Source organism: Ahaetulla prasina, chromosome 6, assembly GCF_028640845.1.
Source record: "Ahaetulla prasina isolate Xishuangbanna chromosome 6, ASM2864084v1, whole genome shotgun sequence".
In the NCBI taxonomy this organism is placed as follows: domain Eukaryota; kingdom Metazoa; phylum Chordata; class Lepidosauria; order Squamata; family Colubridae; genus Ahaetulla; species Ahaetulla prasina.
The window spans coordinates 34060034-34077861 of NC_080544.1; the positions used below are offsets into that span (position 1 = coordinate 34060034).

Below are 17828 nucleotides of genomic sequence, written 5' to 3' on the forward strand. Positions count from 1 at the left end.
TAAATTATCATCTAGAGAAGGTTAATTTATTATATGCAAATATGTATTAAAACTATTATAGTTCTAACCCATTTTTATACATTTTTGAAGCTGGACTGACATGTTATTTATTTCTTCTTATAAAGGAAAAGGGAGGTCAAACCAGGAAAGAAGCAAAACAGTACAGAACAAAGCTCGGAAATTTTAAAGGGTAAAAAGTCAAGAGCATCTTCACCACACGGGCACAAAGCAAAGAAAAAAAAGGTCCATGAAGGTAAAAAGAAAATTTCAAGATTTAAGATTCCCTTTGGGTTCACAATTAACTAAATAACAGGTGCATTTTACATTTTATAAAATAGTGATATCTGACTCTGTGAGGTTACAATTTAAATTTAGATTTAAGACAATACAGGTAGTCCTTGACTTACAGCTGGTTGCTTAATGACCATTCAGAGTTATGATGAACTTCAAAAGAGCTACTTACGACCCATCCTCAGAGTTATGACTGCTGCTTCCCCCCTCCCCCCGGTACATGATCGTATTTCAAGCACTTGGAAACCAGCTCAACTTTACAAGTAAAAAGCTCCCATTGGATATGCTGGATTTGCTTAACAACTGCATATTCGCTTAACAACCATGATGACTTGCTTTTTGACCATCATAGAAACAGCTGTAAAATCGAATCCGCTCATGCGGAGTACCTCAACTTATGACCGCAATGATTTATAAAACCCTGGGTTCTATTGTTATCATCAATTGAGGTGCACTTGATGGAACACAAATGTAAACTCATTATTTCTGAAATGATTTTTTTTTTTAGGTCCAGGGTCATTGGAAGAATCGAACAAAAATGGTGAAGGTTAGTATTAAAAAAATTGTAGGAAATCATTTCTGTTCAGTAAAGAAACTTGTAGAATCATCTAAATATGCGAAGCAGGAAAAAATGATCTGGAGAAAAACATCATAGAAGTAAGAAATCTATTGCTATAGAACCATTTCACCCCCCTTTTCCCCCTCCCCTCCAACCCCTCCCCCCTCCCTCCAAAACCATCCTCCTCCCTCCCCCACCCCACCCCGGACTTCCCAGAATAAACACAAGGTATAGTTCAAAAGAAACCCATTTTATTTTTATGCTTTAAAAAAATGTGTTAAGGAAGTCTAGCTCAAAATGGGAAAATGCTCTTAAAATCATTTTATTTTAAACATTGTTATCTTGTTTAACAGACTCAGATGGTGATGATCAGGAAGATGGTCCCTCCGAGGCAGATTTCTGGAGGGGTCCACCAAAGGATGCAGAAGAAAAAACAAGGTCTGTCCTGTGACCTTCCTTAAAAGTTTATCTAAAGAGAAATTTTAATTAGGACGCAAAAGCATTGTTTTTTATTTTTATACACACACAGACATAAAGTACCGATATGTAGGTACTGTACAGTGTGTGTGTGTGTGTCTTTGAGAAGTAAAAATACGAGAGAAATACATATGTGCTTGAATAATTGCATTAGATAATTATATATAGAATTGTAACTATTTACAGCTAAACTGATCTATAATACCTTTTTCTTTTCTTTTGTTGCATTCTTTCATCTAAAAAAACACTATGCGTTTTCTTTACTTTGATAACACATGTATTTTTTTCTTCGTGATTTAGTAAGCCTGTCTAAGATGATTAGATTTCATAGAAAAACTACTTTTGAAGGAAGATAGGCACTTAGCTTGAGAATGTACAAAATAAATCCGAGCCTTATAGCCACTCTACATAATTATTCATTGTATCTGGAAGATTGGATGGGTCATTTTTTTATTCTCAGAATTATTTGTGCTAGGATTCCTTTACTTCGTTCTCCACAATTCTAGAAAACTCAAAAGAACAAAAGTCTCTGTCAAACTTCTTCCTTGCTACTTAATCTCCAGAGCAGGGATTGCTTTTGCTCATGGATATACTTACTTACTTACTTACTAGAAATAGAAAGGATGGTTGCAGTGAATACATTTTTACCTAATGAGAAACCCCTAAAGCTTGAGTTGCCTAGACAGATAAATATTGTCAGCACACCCTTGCTGGTATATTTGTCAAATGTGGAACTTTTGCTGTAAAGCATTCCCTGCATGTATAAATAAAAACTGCTATAGTCTTGTTCTGATTCAATAACTCATGTATTTCCTTTATTTTATAGGGAAGAAGAATTTGATGAATACTTTCAAGACTTGTTTCTCTGAAATGAGATCTCCAAATCTGAAATTTGTTTCTTCATGTTCCTCAAAATCTGTAAATAAAAAACAGGTTTTCACATTTCATTCACAATATGTTTTTTAAAATATGTTTTTTAAAATATATATGTTTTTACTTGAATAGGAAACAGGAATTATCCTGTGTCTCTTTCACATCGACCCGTAAGTGTCAGTTTAAATTAAAACTTTGGGTAGGAGTTTTTATTTTTAATCATGCCAAGTTTTAAAAATGATTATCAGTTGTAATTCAGAGTTTCAGTAAGATTCAGTATTACTGATGATGAAAAAAGGATCAGTTTAGAGAAGCTGATGTTAGCTAAAAAGGTAAAAGGATGATCTGAAGCTTAGTAAAGAACCAGAAATTGAAATCCAGTCATTAATAAATACAGTCAGCATTTTTAACACAGATGTAGAAATGGAAATTGGTTTAGATAAATCTACTACAGGGACAATAAATTGGGGTAAAATCATAAACAGAAATAGAATTGAAATGCCAAATGACCAAACCATCAAGAAGGAATAGGATGAAACCTACAAGTATCTAGGCATTTTATATCTGAATAATATCAAGCATGGGCAAGTTAAAAATGTGAATAGTAAAGAATGCATGCAAAGATTGAGAAAACTGCTAAAGACAGAATTGAATGGTGAAAACGCCATCAAAGCCATTAATACCTGAGCCATAGCTGTGATGTGATAACACTGCTGGAATAATTAACTAGACACCAACTGAAATGGACATTTGGGACTAAATAACAAGAAAACTAATGAATATTGACTATAAATTACTTCCTTATAAATTTTATACCTTCTTCACAAAAATAGAGGTGGAGGTTTATTTCAAGGCAAACAAATTGTCATAGAAGAAAAAGCATTCATTGACTGATTATGTAAAAGACAACCAGGAACAATGATTGATGCAAATTAAAAATAGGAACTTATTGAACGTACAGGAAACAAAACATGGAATGTTGAAATGATGTAATAAAAATAAGCAGAATGCCATTACATGATTAATTTCTACAAAAGATCGAGGAGAAGTTGGATAAAGATAACACTTGGCAATGGCTTACAGTTAGAACATTTATAAAAGTGTCTCCAGCCTTGAATTCAACAGCTCAAGACAAAACTATTTGAACTAATTCAATCAAAGCTAGAAATGAAAAATCAAGTGATTTGAAGTGCAGATTGTGCAAAGTAGCAGAAGAAACAGTAGATCTTATACTTGGCTTGTCTAAGAAGATTAATTATAAATAACGCTATAATATTGTCACCAACCTGATTGATTTGCACTATCTGTAAAAATTATCAAGTGCCAGTAATGAAAAATGGTAGGCTCATATAGTTGAAAAAGTAATCATAGATAAACAGGTTAAAATATTGTGAAATTTCTGAATAAAAACGGATACAGTCTTGACACTTAACACACAGATTTAACTGGTTGAAAAGAAGAAAGTGTGGATAATTGTTGTGGCAATACCAGGAGATAGAATAGAAAATAAAGAATTAGACAAGAACAAAAAAGAATTGAGAACTACAAATTGAAATGGAAAAATTACTGCATAAACTAGCTGTGATGGTCTCAGTGGCTATCTGCACACTGGGTGTCATATCAAAAGTCTTAAATAGATTGAGAAAGATTGATTTTAAACCATAGGTGTTTCTTCTAGGAATGATTGATAAGAAAAAAAAGTGTATTATATAACGTTGCACATATTAACAGCAGCCAGCATTGCTCTGGCACAATTGTGGAAACAGATTAACTCACCACCGGAAGAAATAGTAATTAAAAAAATCCTCGAATGTGCTACAATGAATAAAATGACAATGGAGATTAAAGAAAAAGATGATTCGGATTACTACAAAATGTGGAACAGATTCTATGTGTGGCTAGAAAACAGAAATCGAAATGAGTAATAAGAATGTAAATTTTGACTAACTGAAATTTAAGAGTATTGAATATTGGTAAGGATAAAATACTGACTATGTCAATATACAGGAAGTAAGTATATATAACAAAATTACATATAAAAATGCTGAATATGGTTATACAAGAATAAGGGATTATTTAGAAAGACTGAATTTAATAGCAAGGAAACTGTCGATGCAGAAAATTGTAATATATTATATAATGTTATATTTGTTTTGTATTTTGTATTTTAATGTTTGATGTATGTGTATGTATTTCCTTTTTTTCCCGGTTTTTGTCTTTTTTTATTATGTTTTTGGTTTTAAAAATGTAAAATACTCAGTAAAAATTATTTTTAAAAAAGTCTTAAATAGCTTTTAGAAAATAGGCACACTGCAAATTTTCTTTCTGTGAATTACAAAAGGCCACACTGCATTATGATACCCTAGGTTTTGGGGAAGAACTCAGTGCATAAGAAGGCCAATACCAGCAATTCCAGAAATGGAAGCTGCAATTTCATGTTGTGAATTATAATAACAAAATAAGTAAGGATAACAGAGTTGGACAGGACCTTATAGATCATGTAGTCCAAACCCTTGCCCAAGCAGGAGACCCTACACCATTTCTGACATATGGTAGTCCAGTCTCTTTTTGAAAGCTTCCAGTGATGAAGCTCCCACAACTTCTGAAGGCAACTTCTGTTCCATTGGTTGACTGTTCTCACTGTCAGAAAATTTCTCCTTATTTCCAGGTTGAATCTCTCCTTCAACAGTTTCCATTCATTATTCCTTATCTGGCCTTCAGGTGCTTTGAACCCTTCCTCTCTGTGGCAGCCCCTCAAGTATTGGAAGATGGCTATCATGTCTCCCCTGGTCCTTCTCTTCACTAGACTAGCCATGCCCACTTCCTGTAACCGTTCTTCATATGTTTTAGCCTGCAGTTCCCTAATAATAGTAATAAACAATCGTAGTTAGTTTCATCAACCTTTTTAAAAAAAATCTATAAATAAGTGTATAAATACCAGTACCTTTTTTTGCCAGTATTCACCATATTTCCTGTTCACTTTTCTTCAGGTGAATATGCTTCTTTCTTTTGATTGTTTCCTCTGGTTTCTCAGCCACTCTGTGTTGGCTATCATTGTACTGGCAGTCATTGTACTTGAGTTTTCCATTAAAGGGTGATTAATACTCCAGCATTTCAGTCTTGAAGGCAAACCAGTGCTTCATGGAAGGTTAGGGGACAAATCACATAGCCCCTGTTTGCAGTTCCTTGACACAACTGTTTCCTTCCTGGAAACTTTGGAAACCTTTCCAAGCATAAACCTTGGAAACATGTGACTTCCTGGAGAGAATAGCAAATTGAAGATGTCTCGGCAAAAGTGGAGCTGACAACTGCAGCAAAATCTAAGGGGTACTTTCCTTGATGTGAAGCCCATCTTTTGAATGTTTCACACAGCCCTAGTATCTTGAGCAAAGTGAGATGAAGTGCTTTTATTACACTTGAAATCAACATAGGGCACATCTGTGAACATAAAATGGTATTCAAAAGAAAGGTGACTATCACTTTAAAATGGATGAAATGCTCCCAGTTCGGACTGACTCGCGTGATCCGGTAGCGATGGCTGCTGCTGGTTCAGAAGACCGGTAGCAAAAATCCCTGGCCCTGCCCCCCCCCCCCCCCGCTGAGCTGCACCATCAGCAGAGGGTTTTTAAAAGAAGGTTTTGCTTCAGCCGAAACATGCCTTTAAAAGTAAAAAAAAAAGCCTTTGAGGATCCCGCCCCTCAGCTGAGATTGGCAGAGCCTTTAAACTTAGAAAAAAAAATTAAAGGCTACTCTGGGGATCTCACTTGTGTTCCTCATCAGCAAAACCTTAAAAAACATGTTTTCTGTAGAAAACATGTAGAAAACCTCCTTTTAAGAGATTCTAAGGCACTAAGATTACTGATCAACCTCATGGCTTTTTTTCCAGCCCGAAAGCCCCAGTTTCACTTTCAGCACCAGACAGAACTAATCTAAATTTAGCTAATCTATTTCATCACTGAGTAACTAATGCTGGCTGGCTTGGCTGGCTGAGGAACTCTGGGATTTGAAGTCCACAAACCTTAATAATAAAATAAAATATTTGTGCAGCTTTCTGAGATTTGGTGTGTTTCTGTAGTGTTTCACTCTAACTACACAAATACACAAAATCTCAGAAAGCTGTATGTGGTATTTTGTGTATGTGTGTGTGTGTGTCAGTTGTGTTGTGTTGTGTGTGTGTAAAGTGTGAAAGTTGGTTTTTGAGCTTTTTGTGGCTGTGAAGTGTGAAGTGCAGCTGCTTTTACATTGTGTGTGAGTCAGTTGTGTTGTGTGTGTGTAAAGTATGAAAGTTGGTTTTTGGTACCTCTTATTATTTTTTATACTTTGTTTATTATTTTTATTATTTATTGTTATTGGCCACGCCCACCCAGCCATCTGACCACCAAGCCACGCCCACCAATTAAGCCACGCCCACAGAACCGGTAGGGAAATTTTTTAGATTTTACCCCTGCTTTAAAAGCTAACAGTTGAATGTGCCATCTAATCAGATTCCTGATTCCATCCTTCTTATATAATGCAGAACGCGGATGAATGTTCAAATATCTCACTCCATGCAGAGAAAACCACAGATAACGTTGGCTATTGATGAGCTCTTAGCAGATTAACAAGCCAGTAAATGATATTTTAGTCCTAAGAAGGGAGTGAGGGTGAGAAATAGACTTGAGAATAACTTTGCTTTGATTCTGTATGGGGTAAGAAGGAGCAGAGAGAAACCCTGGCAAACGGTTGATGTGTTATATACCCTACAAGAAGTAAAGTGGCATTGCGGACTTTGTTTCCTCACCCAGATTCTCAAAGGACTGACTCTCAAAGTGCTACTTAAAATAAACTGCATTTTTCACAGATCATGCATACAGAAGTAAGGGTGAAGCAAGGCTATACTAGGATGTCCTCAAATGGCAAAGAAAGGTAGTCTTCTTTGAGGGATTCTTTACATAAGAAGATGGATTTAAAGGTTAATTCTATGACACGTTGCAAGATGGTAGTCAGATCCAATAAGCGGCAGCCTGTTTACATCTATCTAACTGGTCTCTCAAGAGCTTTACAAGAGCTATTTGCAATAGCTGCTCATCCAAACCCTATTAAACATCTGTCTGTTTTGGAGGCTAACTTTTTGGTAGAACTTTGTAGTGTTTTTTTTACTACCTGTTCTGTGGGTGTGGCTTGGTTGGCGTGGCAGAGGAAGAATACTGTAAAATCTCCATTCCCACCTCACTCCAGGGGAAGGATACTGTAAAATCTCTATTCCCTCCCCACTCCAGGGGAAGGTTACTGGAAAATCCCCATTTCCTCCCAATCAGCTGTGACTTGGGAGGCAGAGAATAGATGGGGGCGGGGCCAGTCAGAATTTTTACTACCGATTCTCCAAACTACTCAAAATTTCCACTACCGGTTCTCCAGAAGTGGTCAGAACCTGCTGAAACCCACCTCTGATCTGCACCTGCTGATCTAATTCAATCATGTATGAGCAAATAGCCTCTTGTATCTATATTTTGTAATGAAAAACGTGGATATTTGTATCTTGGTTGCATTTTAATTCTACATTATACAGTTATCTTGTCCCAGCCACCTAGAATCATTAGATGAGGCAGCTTACAAATAAAGGAATGAACGAATGAAATAAGTATAGAACTACAACAGCAACAAATTAATGGAACAGAATTTGGTTACCCATGGTCATTATCTTTAAAATATACAGGAAACATTTAGCTGACCTTCATGAAAGGGGGAAATACTTCCATCCTTATTCTAAAGGACATGTTCTATATTTCAAGATAGAAAAACAAAATGGCAGAACTTTTAGGTATTACCTTGCTTGGGTAGTCTTATCATTTCTGTAATCTTGTTTATACTGGGAGACTTATTACAGAGCCGATCGTAGTGGAATTTCTCTCCATTGCCCTAAGTTGTCTTAAACTGTCTCTGAAAATGATCCATCCATTTAGATTGGGTGATGAATTCAATCAATATGGAGACATAAAAATCCGTTATTGGATTTCATGGCCTTAGATTTCACGAGCAGGCAGCTAATAACGGTTAGCAGGTTTTCCCATTCTTTTTAGTTTTGGGAAAGACAAATCTACCATTGAAAAACTTCCAGCTTGTACCAGTAATTTTCCATTTGGATTGTTTTAAACACCCTTAATGTGGAAATAATGTGTAGTTACTATCAAAGAGACAATTATATACAGTAGATATAATTATAAAAGATTTAATTCATTTGCCTGAGTCAATACAACATTTGTAGGCTAAACTGAAAAATCACCCAAAATACTTTTATGGCTTCTTTGCAGCATCCCCCACTTACATAACCATGGTTTGCAATGTTTTTTAACAGTTTCTGACATTCCTTCCAGTTTTTGGCAAAAATGCCGATTGTGAAAAATGGATTCACTTAACAATCACACTGTTAACAACCGCTGCGAAAAAAATATTGAAAAATCAGGTCTGATTGTGTGATGCCTCGATTTACGACTACAATGACTTACAACCATAATTCGAGGCTCAATGATGGTCGTAAATTGAACACTCTGTATTAGAATCCTTTTGCTGGATTTAGATATATTTTTTGAAGTAAGCCTCTTTCTAGCCATAAGCTTATGCCAAAAATAGAACTTTCAAAATGACATGAGCTATAACTTTATTGGTAATAGTAAAAGTATAAGAACATCAATTATTCCAGGGGAATTAACTAAACATAATATAAAACTTACTTCTGTGCATTAATAATTACAGTGCTACAATTACATTGCTCTGTATTGTGCAATACAGAATTTTTATCATATGAAATTAAGTGAAAGTTGTGTAAAATTATAGTTTCCTGAAAGTTCACAGGGTTTAATATATTAAATAAAGACTGTTAATTGAGAATAGACCATAATCACTTTGGACAAAGTAATCTCAGGTTATCCATTTCTTTAAAATGTTCCACTTTCCTTTGCTGGAAATGTTCCACTTCCATTGTAGATGAATAAAGACTGAACAGTTTATGCTCCATTAGATTGACAGAAATCCTTGACCTCACGGAAAATGTTGATAGATTTCTTGATTTTAGTAGAAATCCTCTTGTATTTAATTATAAAATTACACATGTTTTTGATTTGCCATCTGCTGATTCTGCATTTCCATCATCTTCTAATAAAATGCAAAAAAAATAGGCATAAATATGCAGGCATTTTAATTTTTGAAATGGCTTATTGGTATCTACCTTAGCATCAGAAAGAATCATTTATCATTTGAAAGTTCAACCCATTTTCACTTCTGACAACATTGAATGCACTCTGGTGCAATTTTTCCACTGTAACCAATGGTTAATTATCAGATGTATAAAACATAATGCAACATGTCTCAACGGACATTTTGGAACATAAAAGTAAGTGATAGGACAATATAATCCTATTTAGTACTTGACCAATATAAGCTTTTCTCTTAGTTGATTTGAAATGATTACACCAGATTGTATTTGTTATGATTTTTTTTCATGATAAATAGTTCTTTTCTGATTTACTTACATTAGCATTACCAACATTACAATTAAACTTAAATTTGAAAACTGGGGATCACCATGTTACTATGTTATTTTTGTTCCTTTTCATCTGTATGGAAACTTGATCCATGACCTACCTGCTGAAATGCTGAAGTATAATTAACAGTATAATTTTCACTTGAATTTTGAGGTGCTTTACTTATCTATTTTTCTCCCAAACTTCCTGTTGTAATGGTCCATTCAGCTGTATTTTATTTATTTTTAAAGAGTATGCATTGCAGAACATAATTACATTAATAGCAAGAAGCACTACATTACTGGTTTCCTCCTATTTGGGCCTTATCAGGTGTGGGTAGCCTATGGTTATTCTGTGGGGTTCAAACCAACAACCAGAAAATAAACCTTTGTACTTTAGATAACTAACGTATATACGGGGCATTAACTTTAGCAGCTGCATAGAACCTGCTGCTCAGTGGTTGAAGGACGGAATATGTAGTATGGAAGCTATCAAAATAGTACTTATAGTACATATCAGCCTTTCTCAGAAAGATTGTTAGATGTTCCACAAAAATGGGGGAGGAGGATTTGATGGTGAGCCCTGGACAATGCTAGTGTTGAATTTCTATATTCTTTGTTTCTTGTATCCTTACGATTTATATTTATATTGATTGTTTCCTGGTTGCTTATTTGTACCCTATGACTATCATTAAGTGTTGTTCCTTAAAATTCTTGATGAACGTATCTTTTCTTTTATGTACCATGAGAGCATATGCACCAAGATATATTCCTTGTGTGTCCAATCACACTTGGCCAATAAAAAAAAAATTCTGTTCTATTTTATTCTGTTCTGTTCTGTTCTATTCCATTCTATTCTCCAACTCAGCTACCAGCCTACCATTTTAATCTAACACCAATTACATACCACCCAAGTGGAAATATAATTGGAGATCATGCCCAGGGAAATAATGTACTTCAGAAAAACATCTACTCATAACAAAAAGAGATAAGTGAATTGATGATTTCTTACTGGTGGCTGATTTATGCTTCCAAAGTAAACAAATAGGGCTACTTATGGGAAAGCCTTGGTTGGATTGGGGCGATTGGATTTTTTTATGAGTGTCATTAACAGTATGAAAAATGTCAAAGTAAATTACAGCCATTGTTATAGAGATCCAACTGCATTTTCAGGATAGTCTTGATTATGGCCTCAAACGCGTGCAAGATACAGTAAAAAAATAATAATTAAAAATGAAATATTAAAAAAACTGTAGTATCACAAATTGAAACTAATTCAGCAAGTTCATTCTCATTAAATTATACTATTTTCATAGTTTAAGTTCCACAACCTTAAACCTAGACTAATTTAGAATTTTAACTTTTTGAACTTAGAAAGCTGACTGATTCAAAATGGTTAACAGATAACATTTTTCAGCTGTGTTTTATTTAAATATGATCGGTAAAAATACAGTGGTTCAAAATTGGTATACCTTATTTCTATAGTTTGGTTTCTCTGGACTCTTTTTTAATTTGCTGCTTTACTGTCCCTCTAAAATATACTATATTAGGATTTCATTCAGATGGATTCTCCCCAAAGTGAATTAGTATTTTCCTTCCTTCCTTCCTTCCTTCCTTCCTTCCTTCCTTCCTTCCTTCCTTCCTTCCTTCCTTCCTTCCTTCCTTCCTTCCTTCCTTCCTTCTCTGCAATCTAGCAGAGACTTTAAAACAAGGGATTGTGAATTTTGGCTGATTTTCTGCTTTATTGCTTCATATTGTTCCAGAATTTTCTGTCTAAACCAATTTAAACTCTCTTCATTTAGTGGACTCCTGGGATATTTAGATTTTGTTCATTATGATTCGTCATTATTTACACTAATCCCTAAGGATAGCTGGGTTAATCTGTTACAGCAAAGAACTGATGGAATGTACTGCAGACCATGAAATTATATTAATTAAAACTACATTTGGTACCTTAAGTTCCAAACTCAGCAAAAATTCTCAATGTTATGGAAATGTTTGTATGTACCCATGGATTGCCTAAATCAGCACATTTCTATATGCCTGACCTTTCTTGCCATCTCCTTCTAGCTTTTGCTTTTCTTCTTCGAGAGCTTTCATCTTCGCATCATAAATATCACCTAGAGCTTTCCATTCCACTCGGTTGTTTTGAAGACCATCAAACATTGGTGTAATTTCTTTATGGAACCTTGAGAATTCCTAAAGAAATAGTGGAGCTTCATATATTTACCATTGAAACAGAAGATTAGCAATAGTAACGCATGCCTTTTTATACATAGAAAAATCTTTATTGGATAACGAAGAGGCTTGAAAAATCTTATCAGCCCAATATTTTTCTTCAGGGATGCATTTCTTACATATATTACAAAAAAAAAACTTTATACCTATACCTATATAAATAACTTTATACCAAATTCTCCAAAGCATTGAAGGACAGGACAAGAAACAATGGTTGGAAACTAATCAAAGACAGAAGCAACCTGGAATTAAGGAGAAACTTCCTAACAGTGAGAACAATTAATCAGTGGAATAGCTTGCCTTCAGAAATCATGGGCATTCCATCACTGGAGGTTTTTAAGAAGATTTTAGACAGTCACTTATCTGAAATAGTATAGGTTCTCCTGCTTGAGCAGGGGGCTGGACTAGAAGACCTCCAAGGTCCCTTCCAGCTCATTCATTTTATACCAGCAGGTTTTCCTTTGGCACTTAAAGAATTCCTTCCTTTATTATAGTTCACTGTTCTTGGGTACTATTGTCGATTCCCACACACACAATGCTAGAATGATGCTAACATTTCTAATATAAAAATACAGGAGATAATATGTATCTCTACTGCCAGTTAGTCTCAAACTGCATCAAATACTGAACTCGCCAGTCAAAAGGAAGATGTAGCTTTGGAAATTGGGCATGTTTTCCTAAATATTTATTTCTATTTTAATGCAAGCATATTTTGGCTCTGCTGAATGTAATGCATGTGGTTTGACACTTGACTGGGAAATGTATTAACACTTGTAAGAAATACTTCGGAGACTCAACATTTCAGGGCATTCACAAATATATGAGTATATGTACAATATATTTGCTTGGTTGTTTAATTAACATCTTGTCTTTTCATCAAAAGCAGATCTATGCAGATTTAATCTTATATTTTGTATTTCTTTGTATGTAGAAATACAAAATATAAGATTGGAATGGAATGATATGAAGTTATCTCTTACCTTATACACAAAGGTACATACAAAATCAATGAAACCACATTGAAGCTTAGGTAATTCATCCTTCTTGGCTCTGTCCATCAAAGGCTAGAAAGAGTTGAAGAAAGTAATTAGTCGGCAAGTAATCTTATTTTTTAAGATTGAATACATGCTGTGTAAGATGCTTACAATTGGCTGTTGCTGTAAGACAGTTCGTTCAAGGTCACCTTGCTCCCAAAATTCACTTGCAACCATCAAAGCAACCTGAGAATGGATAACAATTAATTTTATATTTTTCGCAATAGGTGTCAGCTAGTAGAGTAATTAGACACACCCTCCATCAAAGCATTCATTGCTCCATGTAAAAGGATATTGTAGAAAAGGACAGAGAAAAGGATTTTTTTCTATGGAAAAATGCTAACTGTTTAGAAACCGGGGTCCCCAAACCCAGGGCTGCAGCCTACTATCGGGCTGCATCTCGTTCAGAACTGGGCTGCGCAAGTGGCAGCTGAGCAAGTGTGGGCATGAGCTGTTCCACTCATGCAAGTGGCAGGTGCTTCCACCCGCATGTGAAGCTTCATTCACTCGCCCATAAGCAAGGCATAAACCATCCCCGCTCCCACCGCTCTTGCGCCGGGCACCCACTCAGGAAAGATTGGGGACTGCTGCTTCAGAACCTTGTTTTTATTTTTAGAAAACGTTAACAAAAAGAAAATAGTTGTAGAAGTGATGAAATGGTTGGTAAACATGGGTGGAGAGTCTTTCTTAAGCAGAACATGTTAAGGGGATGTAAATCTAAGTAATAAATGTGTTCCTTGTTTCCACTGCTAAAAATAGGTCCCCATGTAAACCATGATCAGATGATTGTCAAGCAAGTTCCAGATTAATAAGTAATGTGGTCCTCACCACACAATTTGCTGCATGTCATAGTTGTGCGATCAATAGCTCGAAAGGGGGATTGGACATGACAGGTAGATAAATGGCCAAAGACAGGCTTAGTTGACACTTAATGGGGCAATAAAAAAAAGATGTGATTTTCTTAACAATGGGCTTAGCAGAAATGTTTGATGACAGATATCTACGGACAGGCAGATCTTTAAAAGTTTGTGTGTACATTTCCCTTCTCTCAGCTCAACTAAAATTTGCCATTTATTTGTAATTTTAAATTGACCCAAAGGGGGGAATCATTAAAATATACAAATAGTAATATGCTGTCTGCATTAAGTTCAATTAACTTACATTGTATTAACACCAAATTAAAATTTGATCTGATTTGGCGTAATACAGCTGCCAGCATTTAGAGTCCAGTATGGCCTTTAGTCTGAAATAGATGGTGTACCTCAGGGATAGATTGGGCTTTGATCTGAACTGGAAGGCCTCATAAGGGAATGTTGCTTCCTTAAAAAAACATGTCAAATTTCTCCTATGTTGCATTATATCTAAATTGCTTTGCAAGTACAACAAATAGACTGAAGAGCATAACATTATTTTCTGAGTTTTACTTGATTCTTATGGTGCCCACCTTACTTTGCACCTCCCAAGGCTTAGTGATGGCAGAAAGGTCACAACCGGTCATCATCATAGCCCTTTAAATAAAAATAATAGATTTAGACATTTTTTTTAAAAAAAATCAGCACATTCCATGTTGCAGGAAGAGAAACATTAAATCTACTTACATGATTATTTCTTTTTTGGTAGGGTCCATAGTTATGTATTTAATTGCTTCATTCTCATCTTCCATTTTTTCAGTGGCATCCACTATTTTTTGAAACATAGTCCTTTTCCTGAGAAAAACAGCAACTTTTGTAATACGTATGTCACATTTTTGTGGGTCAGCTTCAACATCCAGTACTGTGTGAAGAGTTTAAACTTTCACCTTCCCTCCCTTCCAGTTCCCTGTGGATGATCCAAATCTGCCAGTCCACAATTGAGAGATATGTGAAAACTCCTGATAGATGCAAGTCAGTCAACAGAATTGCACCACTGAATTTAATTCATAGATTTCAGGAGCCCGGCCAATAGATTAGTTGACAAGGCAGAAAAGAATAATGCAGGGGTGAAATGCTCTCAGTTCGGACCGGATCACTCAATCCGGTAGTGATAGCGGCAGGTGGTTCAGAGAACCGATAGCAAAAATCCCTGCCCCCCCTCCCACCCATGCCCAGCTGAGCCATGCAATCATCAGAGGTTTTTTAATTTTTTATTTTTAAAAGCATTTTTTCTTCGGCCGAAAAAATGCTTTTAAAAGTTTTTTTAAAAAAGCCTCTGATGATCGTGTAGCTCAGCTGGGATCGTCAGAACCTTTTAAAAGCATTTTTTCTACATTTTTAAAATGCTTTTAAAAGGCTCCTCTGGTGAGCCCAACTGAGTTGCCTGATCATCAGAGGCTTTTAAAAGCATTTTTTTACTTTTCGGCCAAAGAAGTTGTACAAAAAATGCTTTTAAAAGTAAAAAAAAAAAAGGTGGCCACGCCCACCCAGTCACATTACACCCGCCACCAAGCCACACCCACAGAACCGGTAGTAACAAATTTTATATTTCACCCCTGGAATAATGTTTTATCAAGCTATATTTTAAGTATCATATAGTGCCCTGATGCTTGAGTCATACTGAGTTTTCTTATTAAATCTCAGTATCGTATTTACATTGGGTTTTTAAGTAGAAATATTACAGAAAGTAAATTGGAATGCAATTGTTTTTATGATGAGTAGATATGCAAACATTTAAACTGTACATAGTTACAGATGAATTCAATTGTTAAGGTCTTTTATCTTTTAACTTGCCTTTGACAATGATTAAAACCACATAAGAGCAAAACAAAAGGGGTCTTTAAAATTAGAGTATGAAAAAATGCAGTAATGGTAATGGGCATAAGAAGACTTCGTTGTTTGGTAATAGGAAATAAGGGACTTACTTGAAATACAGAGCCAAGTCAGTTGCTATGATGCAAATTTCAAATATATGTAAAACATTTTCATGCTGGCGTTTATTTAGATTTTGGAAGATGTTTAAACTCTGCAGAATAAAGATTTTTTTGCAAGTCAGTATTGCTTCCAAAGTAGAAAAATAGCATTTCCTCCATGTAGGAATGCTGTTGTTTGGCTATAGCTAGTAGGAATATTTTATGTACCAAATGAATGAAAATAAACACGGACCTCATCTTGTAGCAGGGTTTTGCTGTACTCTAGATGGTGCCTTTCTAAAATGGAAGAGCCATGGAGTCTTGCCAATGGAGCTGCTGTCCTGGTGAAACATTAGAGGATTGAGAATTTATCAGGTTTTGGGTTTTGTTTTGTTTTTTTGCCCAAATCTTTGCACATTTTAGAACAGTAGTGAACAACCTGTGGAATAGAGGCAGCATTATTTTTGCATACCCAGAATTAACATCATCATCTTTTAACGATCACATAATCCCTTGCAGGGTGGAGTCTGGGCAACTGAATGGATCTGAGTACTTACTGGCCGGATGCCCTCCCTGTCACCAACGCAGAGCTTTGTTCAACAGATACATTCTCATTGTTCCCAGAGAGAGAAATATCTGTCTCTACCTAGGATCGAATTCACAACCTCCTGAGGCGAGAGCTCTACCTCTAAGCCACTACACCACTCATTTTGCATACCCAGAATGTCCTTGGAATATCTCCTTATTTGAGAAGACTAGGGGCAAAACAGATGCATTAAGGCGGGGTGTCGAAACTTGGCCCCTTGAATAGTGGTGGACTTCAACTCCCAGAATTCCCCAGCCAGCATAAGCTATAAATATGAGCAAGTTGTTGGCTGGGGAATTCTGGGAGTTGAAGTCCACCACTCTTCAAGGGGCCAAGTTTGGACATCCCTGCATTGAGGCCTTGTCTAACATACTTATTTTATCTCTTAAAATTCATGGAAACCTAATCCCCAAGCAAGTTGATCTGTTAGATTTTGAGGAACAAAATAGGTGCTTTCAGTTCTGCAAAGCCCATGACTTATATTCTGTCCCTTGACTTCCAATGGTCTTTATGTGGCAAAACAATTTGCCCATTTTTCAAAGGTCATTTACACCCGTCCAACAGCATCTATGTATTTATTTAATATTACACTTGCTTACATGTAAATTCCCCACTTCTGGTATAGAGCTTTTCATGGTTTCTTATCAGCGAAGTCCCAACAACAGATCTTCCTGCTAGTCAGTCTCTGACTCCAGAACTTTTGAGCTCAATATGGGCAATTTTATTTTTTATTTATTTTTATTTATTTATTTGTCATATCAGTATATATAAGCATAAGCATGAAATAACTATACGATGTATAAGCATATGTATAAGTATGTAATAACTATACGAAATTGGATACAATCGAAGGGAACATTAAGACAGGAACAGTAGGCACATTGGTGCTCTTACGCACGCCCCTTACAGACTTCTTAGGAATGGGGTGAGGTCAATAGTAGATAGTTTTTGGTTAAAGCTTTGGGGATTTTGGGAAGAGACCACAATGTCTGGTAGTGCATTCCAGGCATTAACAACACTGTTACTGAAGTCATATTTTCTGCAATCAAATAGGAGTGGTTCACATTAAGCTTAAATCTATTGCGTGCTCGTGTATTGTTGTGATTGAAGCTGAAGTAGTCTTCAACAGGAAGGACATTGTAACAGATGATTCTATGAGTTAAACTCAGGTCATGTCGAAGGCGGCGGAGTTATAAATTTTCTAAACCCAGGATTTCAAGTCTGGTGGCATAAGGTATTTTGTTGTAATCAGAGGAGTTCAATATGGACAATTGCCAAAAGCTCAGAAGATCTCAGCAATTACCGCTGAAAACCCCAGAGACAATTATCTTGGGCCAGCAGTGACTATTAGATTGGCCTTCGCCGGTTCTCCACCATTTGCAAACCTCTGAGATGTAACTGATGTATCAGATTATATTAACAACCTTAATACCAAGTTATTTTCATTT

The 17828-nt window shown here is 35.7% G+C and overlaps 2 protein-coding genes across 2 annotated transcripts in view; one reads left to right on the forward strand and one right to left on the reverse strand.

The window, feature by feature from the left end:
• Positions 1–10518, forward strand: part of LOC131200684 (protein FRA10AC1) — a 44037-nt gene extending 33519 nt beyond the window's left edge. The window contains exons 11-14 of the mRNA XM_058187822.1: positions 126–253; positions 800–838; positions 1204–1288; positions 2154–10518. Coding sequence (XP_058043805.1) covers positions 126–253; positions 800–838; positions 1204–1288; positions 2154–2196 — 295 coding nt within the window. The 3' untranslated portion in view covers positions 2197–10518. The remainder of the gene's footprint in view (positions 1–125; positions 254–799; positions 839–1203; positions 1289–2153) is intronic.
• PDE6C (phosphodiesterase 6C) overlaps positions 9273–17828 on the reverse strand; it is a 42337-nt gene continuing 33781 nt past the window's right edge. Inside the window, exons 15-22 of the mRNA XM_058187826.1 lie at positions 16048–16135; positions 15807–15907; positions 14569–14676; positions 14415–14478; positions 13082–13156; positions 12917–13000; positions 11747–11897; positions 9273–9331 (exon numbers count right to left, since the gene is read on the reverse strand). Of these exons, the coding sequence (XP_058043809.1) occupies positions 9273–9331; positions 11747–11897; positions 12917–13000; positions 13082–13156; positions 14415–14478; positions 14569–14676; positions 15807–15907; positions 16048–16135 (730 nt within the window). The remainder of the gene's footprint in view (positions 9332–11746; positions 11898–12916; positions 13001–13081; positions 13157–14414; positions 14479–14568; positions 14677–15806; positions 15908–16047; positions 16136–17828) is intronic.